Source organism: Dromiciops gliroides, chromosome 5 (assembly GCF_019393635.1).
Source record: "Dromiciops gliroides isolate mDroGli1 chromosome 5, mDroGli1.pri, whole genome shotgun sequence".
Taxonomy (NCBI): Eukaryota; Metazoa; Chordata; class Mammalia; order Microbiotheria; family Microbiotheriidae; genus Dromiciops; species Dromiciops gliroides.
In genome coordinates this window covers 216,284,868-216,292,015 of record NC_057865.1, presented here as the reverse complement: position 1 = coordinate 216,292,015, position 7,148 = coordinate 216,284,868, and the positions used below count along the sequence as shown (strand labels likewise).

Sequence of the window (7,148 nt, the reverse complement as noted above, 5' to 3'; positions counted from 1 at the left end):
ATCATAGAGATGGATTAAGAGATAAAGAGCGGCAATACAGCTTTAGATAGTCAGAGACAAACATCAGCTGATTCGATTTCAATGAATTACTTTATGTGGCTGCGGGGAACGTTATCCCTGGCTCCACCCCTCACTGTGCTCTGGCTCCTCCTCCCTCTACCCTTAGGAGCTACCCTCCATTCCTCCCCCCACCCCACCCCAACTTGGGCTGCTCTGATGTCTGGTACTTCCCCCCCCCTTAAGGGGGGAGGGGGGTGGAGCGGGTAGACTGCATCATTCTGAGTAACGGGGGGACAAACATCATTCTTTTTCCCTCCCCAAGCCCAAAGCCGCAATTTCTCAGCATCTAGAATCCATCCCCAGAACTACCCCCACCCCCACCCCCTTTCTGGTACAGACATGGTACGCTCCCCAGTCTCGACCCTGAGCTGCAGTGGATATTGCTAGAACCCACGCCGAAGACTGAGCTGGCGGCTGCAGTGACCTGGGCGGCTTTCCCTGGCCTCAGGGACACGGCTCCCCTCGAGACTGCACCATGACCCAGGGAAAGGTACTATGCGGCCCCTATCCCCAAATTCTCCCCATCCCCTGGGAACGGAGAGCCAGACTCTAGACCTCTCCAAGCATCTTCGCTACAGCTGTTTGCTGAGGATCTAAGAGGAAAAGAAAGGAACCATTTAAAGATGTAATGCTACCAAATTGGGCTGTCTGGGGGCTGCCACCTTCCTTTCTTTCCCCTCCACCAAACCCTCTCCCCAGTCTATTTCTTTCAGCCGTATGTTTGCTAATGAGGACCCCATGGGGCAGTGCCATCTGTCGCCTCTACCAGGACTACGCCACTTTATACGCTTCTCTCCTCCTCTCTCTCACATCCCCTCCTCCCTATTATTTCCCATCTGGATGCTTCTGTCTGTGATTCTGGGCTGGGGAGGGGGTATTAATAGACTTCTTGCCTGTAGTCGCCATTAGGATGGTCAGGTGTCATTACTTTGTTTAGGGGTCTTTGGGGAGAGGGGGCGGGGAGGAAGCTAGATGCAATGGCTTCCTTTCCCTAATTTAGATTTAAGTTTGAGGCTTATCGGGGGCTCAGTCAGAGTCTTGGCCCCTCCCCAATAGATTTATGTAACATCATCTGCTACAGGAGTTATACAACCAAGGATGGCAAAATGGGTGGGTTGTTATTTAGTCTCCTGTCCAGAATTGATGATGGCTAGACAAATAGACCTAAGGACAACCCTTAGGCTCCTTATTTCTCCCAAATGATGAATAGAACCAATAGTGTTGTTGTCAGGGACCTCAGAACCTTACCCTCTAGCCCTGGTCCCAGTTTTGAGCTCTTCAGGATTTAAGATGATGTCATTGTGTGATGGCATCACCTGCTATTGGTTAGGTAGGTTTAGGGGGGCCTCCAGATTAACCGAAACCAGAGTTTAGGTGATGTTTGGGTGCATATGGTGGAATGGGCTTACGGGGGGAAATTAGCTCTGAACAAAATGGATGTTATGTAATTTTGGATTGTTGAATTTATGTTTTCCCATATCTGGAATGCTCTGGTGAGTGCTAAGGGTCTGGGCAAAGAGGACTTCTTTAGTTCTGGGAGTGATCTTTCTGGCTTTGGAGAAGGAAAAATAGATTCATCTGAACCAGTAGGAGGAGATGAGATTGCAGAAAGTAAGAAGTTATCTCTAGCTAAGGAGTGGAGCCTTAATTTGTTGGTACTAGGGCTCAGCTTGGGGTGCTTAGGGTACCTCGGACCTCATTCCCCAGAGGCTAAGAAACCTTTCATAGAATAGTCTAGCTGGAAGGGACTTTAGAGGTTATCTAGTCCCATACCTCCCCCCCAATATTTTATAAATGAGGACACTTAGTCTCTTAAAGGTCACACAGGTGGTCAAAGCAAGGATGTGAACCAGATGATCTGATTACAAATTTAGCTCTGTCACTGCACCAGGCTGCCCAAAGGAAATAAAATTTTCCTTCCCAACTAATCAATAGACTTCCTCTTTCCTATCTTTACATTTTCCCCAATCTTTTTGTTTCTACGTCACTTTCTGAATATTCCCTTTTCCCCTTTCATTCCCAGAGAGCTTTCCCTTCTAACAAAGGCTTAAAAAAATACCCAGTTCAGCAAAACCAAAACATTGACTACATCTGCAACATTCCAGGCACATAGTACCCCGCATCTCCAACAAAAGGAGGGAGGTGCATTTTCTCACTTCTTCAGAGTCAGCCTTGGTCATCATAATTACCGTTGTTCAACTTCAGTTCATTTTTTTAGTGTATGTTTTTTTTCATATATATGTATATATGTGTGTGTATATGCATATGTACACTGTAGTTGTATATGCATATGTACACACATATATACATATGCGTAGTTTTTTAATTCTATTTATTTCACTTTTCATCAATTCATATAAGTATTTTCATTTTCTCTGAAATTTCTTGTTTAAATTTTCCTCTTAATCTTTCATCCAAGAGCTCTCTTTTTTGTAGTTAAACTCATTTTCATTTTTGTATTAATATCCCCAGCTCCTAATTGTTTGATTATTCTATATTTCCTTTTTTATCTTCATAGTTCATTAACCCAGCCTTGAGAGAACATGAATGTTTCCCACAATCAGTTTTACTGTGTATGTGTTTTTTCATTTCAGTAAACTTTTCTTTTATGAATTTAGATGTGATTTCACTTGGTGCATATATGTTTAATATTGATATTGTTTCATTGTCTATAGCCACCTTAGTTCTAATGTATTATCTCTGTTTATCTCTCTTAACATTTATTCTTCCATTGGTAACATGATTGTAATTCCTGACTTTTTAGAATTGCTTGATGTGTAGTGAATTTTTTCCAGTTTATTTTTCATTCTGTTTTTAGATATTTATTTTATGCAGAAAATTGACTTTTGATTACCTATTCCTGTCGTTATCTTTTTATTCTCTTCTAGTCTGTTCATGAACAATTATCAAATTGTATAACTTTTCACATTTAAAGTGAATGTGGGGGCAGCTAGGTGGCGCAGTGGATAGAGCACCGGCCCTGGAGTCAGGAGTACCTGGGTTCAAATCCGGCCTCAGACACTTAACACTTACTAGCTGTGTGACCCTGGTCAAGTCACTTAACCCCAATTGCCTCACTAAAAACAAAAACAAAAACAAAAGTAAAGTGAATGTTAATCCTAGGATTATATTTTCCTCCCCTTATTTCTTTTGTATTGATTTTTATCTCCCTTTTAAAAAACATCACTTTGTATGTAATTAGTTTTGTTTCTAATATTTTAATGCTAGGCTTTTCCCATAGGTTCTTTTCCTACCCTGCCCACTCCCTTTCCTACCCCAAGTTCCTTGAATTTACTTAAATTGTTCCTTCCTTTCTTTCATTTGACTCCCTATTTTAACTCTTCCCCTTCCCTCGGCTTAATGTTCCTAGAAATGTTTTGTGGTACCTTTTTCCAAGAAGTTTTTATTTACTTTACCCTCTTCCGCATTTCTATCTTCTTCTAGTCTCTTCTGAATTATATTAGCCTATGTCTGTGTGCTTCCTTGTGCTTTCTCTATTTTCTCTACTTCCCTTGTGAAGGTAAACCTCCGGGAATTACAGATTTGAGCACTCTCATCCATCCTCTATCTGTGTTATTGCTTTTGTACTTATATATGTGTGACCAGGCATTACACAGAGCATGTGCTCTTACTGTTTCCGGACCACCACCTGTGCTTTGAGATTTGTGGTTTAGTACTGCTCTGCTATGATGCAGAAAACTGCGTCTTTCAGGACAGCTGCAGTGGGCAGGGTGCTGTCAGGAGATACAGCTTGAGGTCCCACTCTCTTTCTTCAACTTTCTAATATTCAGCAAGTAGTTCCCTCTGTCAGTAGACTTACCAAGAAAGGGTAAGGAGAAGCTAAGCCCCACAGCACCAAGTCAAACATATGTGATCTACTGGTAGAATTCAGGGAATCTTTGCCTATGTTCTATGCAACCCTCATTATACATGTATGCGTACACTTAATTTCAAGTTTGTTTTGCTTTGTTTTTGATGAAATCTTTTCCTGCTTTGTCTCACTTGCAGAAATATCAATTAGTGAAGGAAGCAGTATCATGTCACTGGATATATTATATCCTAGGTCATGAAGCCCTTCTCTTACCCCTTGCACTTACTATGACTATTATTCATCCTTCGTTTTCAAAGAGGACCAATGAAATCACAGGGTCATGTCTTGACTTTACAACTCTGAAAGTCAGGTTATCTTGTCTTTGTGGGTCTCTGAGCCCCCTACTACCTTGGGAACTGGCTGCCTCTGAGGACATCCTCTCTCCTAGGATGCGATCCAGTTCTGGGAACTTTGGAGAAGGTAGCCTCCAATTATCATGTCCATTACCCCCCAGATGAATCCCATTATTAGCCATCTGTTTCTCATCACAGATATCTACTACTTACTCTTCAACCATGGAAATATTTCAATGAGACTTTTTTCATTGTCCCCTGTAGGAAAAGACCAGCCTAACAGTCTGTCTTTTCCATTTTTTGCTTGTATACTACATTCCCTACATAGGAAGCTAGGTAGCACAGAGGATAGAGTACTGGCCCTGAAGTTGGGAGGACCTGAGTTCAAATCTTACCTCAGACACGTACTAGCTGTGTGACCCTGGGCAAGTCACTTAACCCCAACTGCCTTCAACCTTCGGGGTCATCTCCAGTCATCCTGATATATATCTTGCAATTGGACCAAGATGGCTCTGGAGGAGAAAGTGAGGTTGGTGACCTTCCTTAAATCCAGTTCACTGCAAGTCATGACATCACGCCAATGTCATGATCCTCTTTGGGTATGAAAGACAAACAAGAACAACGTTCCCTACAGCAACTTTACCCACCCCACTTTCACCGCAACCCATACCCCCACCCCTTCCCACACTGGTGTTGAAAGACTAAGTTATTATCCATTTTCTTCTCACCAAAGGCAGCTGAGGAGGTATATCGCTAATTCCCCTCTTGTCCTTGCCTTCCCTTTCCTTGCTCAAGTACCTTTCTACTTTTCTGCTGACTCTTTTAAGTCCCTGTAGGTATTTTTTTTCTTTGATGGAACTTCTTTCTTTTACCCATTGGTCCAATTTTTTTCTTTTTGAGGGGTGGGGGTGGCAAAGAGGATTAAGTGTCTTGCCCAGGGTCACACAGCTAGTAAGTGTCAAGTGTCTGAGGCCAGATTTGAACTCGGGTCCTCCTGAATCCAGGGCTGGTGCTCTATCCACTGTTCCACCTACCTGCCCCGGTCCAATTTCTTTTAAAAAAAATGAAAGAATTTATTTTATTGCTTAATCTTTTCTTAGTAATTATACTTATTTACCTTTCCTCTGTTCTTGTTTGGAGTGTTTGCAAATTAATTGCAAATTATTGTTTTTAATTCTTTTTGTCTTTAGTTGTTGGTTTTTGTACAAGTAACTCAAATGTCTCTTTTCTTGAAGAAGAGACCACTTTTCCATAATGATTAGGCTTAGCTTATAGGATATTTTATTTGGGGATGAAATTTAGGATTGCAGGTCTAAAGCAGGAAAGACCCTTCTAAGGTGTCAAATCCCCTATTTCACAGATTAGGAAATTAAGGCCAATAGTGCTTAAGGTCCAGGTGTATGATTGTAAATTAAATGCTCTTTTTACCATATCATTCGGCCTCCCTTGAGTTCCTTTGATTTTTAGAATATGCTATTCTGTTCTTTTCTCTGATTTACAAAAAGAAAAACAACTTTCGAATGGCTCAAGAATTTTGATCAATGTAATGACTAAACACAACACTAGAAGACTGATGATAAAGTATATTTTTCATCTCCTGACAGAATAGTGCAAAATGCAGGTATATATTTTTGGATTGGTCAATGTGTGGATGTTGCAAGAAAAGTAAAAAAATAAAAACTTTTTGATAAAGCTAATATTCTGGGGGGGAGGGGTAGTGATGATGATGCAAAAAAAGAAAAAGAAGAAGAAAAGAGCATCAATGAAGCATTTTTTAATGCAAAGAAAATATAAAAAAGTTTAGAGAGATCACAAGCTTTTTTCCATGTATGTTGTTTTTATTCTTAAAGACAAAGCTGGACATAATATGTCTTATCACTAATCATTAATCGCTGTCACAGCTCTGAGGTTCCATCTCATCCATCAGATTGGCAAAGATGACAAAAGAGAAAATGATAATTGACAGAAGGTATGTGGGAGGACAGGCACACTAATGTACTGTTGTTTGAACTGTGAAATGGTAAAAACTGTTTGGGGAAGTAATCTATCCCCAAAGTCACTAAATTGTATATCACCTTTGACCCACTGATCCTGCTGCTAGGCTTATATCCTAAAGAGGTCAGGGGCAGCTAGGTGGTGCAGTGGATAGAGCACCAGCCCTGAATTCGGGAGGACCTGAGTTCAAATCCAGCCTCAGACACTTAAGTGTCTTACTAGCTGTGTGACCCTGGGCAAGTCACTTAACTCCAATTGCCTCACCAAAAAAACAAAACAAAACCAAAAAAAAGAGGTCAAAGACAGAGGAAAAGGACATGTTTATGCAAAAATATTTGTAGCAGCAGAACTAGAAACAATGGAAATGGCTGAAAAAATTTTAGCATATGAATTTCATGCAGTGAAATGCTATGGCTAAGTAAACCTTTTAAAGTAAACCTCAAACTTGGAGAGCTTAAGTTGGTGAAACTTGGGAGAGGATTACCTGCATTTGTTCATGCATTTGTTCTTTCCCCTCAATAGGAGCAGCCATATTTGTTGAGTTCAAGGTCTGACTTGTTTAGAGGTTGGTGCATATATGTAATAGTATTTTATTTTACAAATGCTATATTACCAAACTGTGAATGCCAGGTAAACAAAAATTATATTAAATGTATTAGGGAGTAATAAGGGAAACCCACCTGATGTGCTGAGCTAGAACATTGCCCATGGATCTACACATGTTCTTTCTAAACCTCTTTCTGTGGGATATTCTCTCTGATTTCTTAGCTTCCTTCCTATGTTTCATGAAAATGTTTATGTGGACATTTGTCAAGGGATATTGATCTATAATTTTGCTTCTCTGCTCTGACTTTTTGTGATTTCAGTTTCAGACCTTATTTTTATCATTGAAGGAATTTGGAGGAATACCTTCTTTCCTATTTTTGCAA

The 7,148-nt window shown here is 40.6% G+C and overlaps 1 protein-coding gene across 1 annotated transcript in view; it reads left to right on the top strand.

The window, feature by feature from the left end:
- The first annotated feature begins 287 nt into the window (after positions 1-287).
- FAIM2 (Fas apoptotic inhibitory molecule 2) overlaps positions 288-7,148 on the top strand; it is a 64,312-nt gene continuing 57,451 nt past the window's right edge. Inside the window, exon 1 of the mRNA XM_043965771.1 lies at positions 288-550. Coding sequence (XP_043821706.1) covers positions 536-550 — 15 coding nt within the window. The 5' untranslated portion in view covers positions 288-535. The remainder of the gene's footprint in view (positions 551-7,148) is intronic.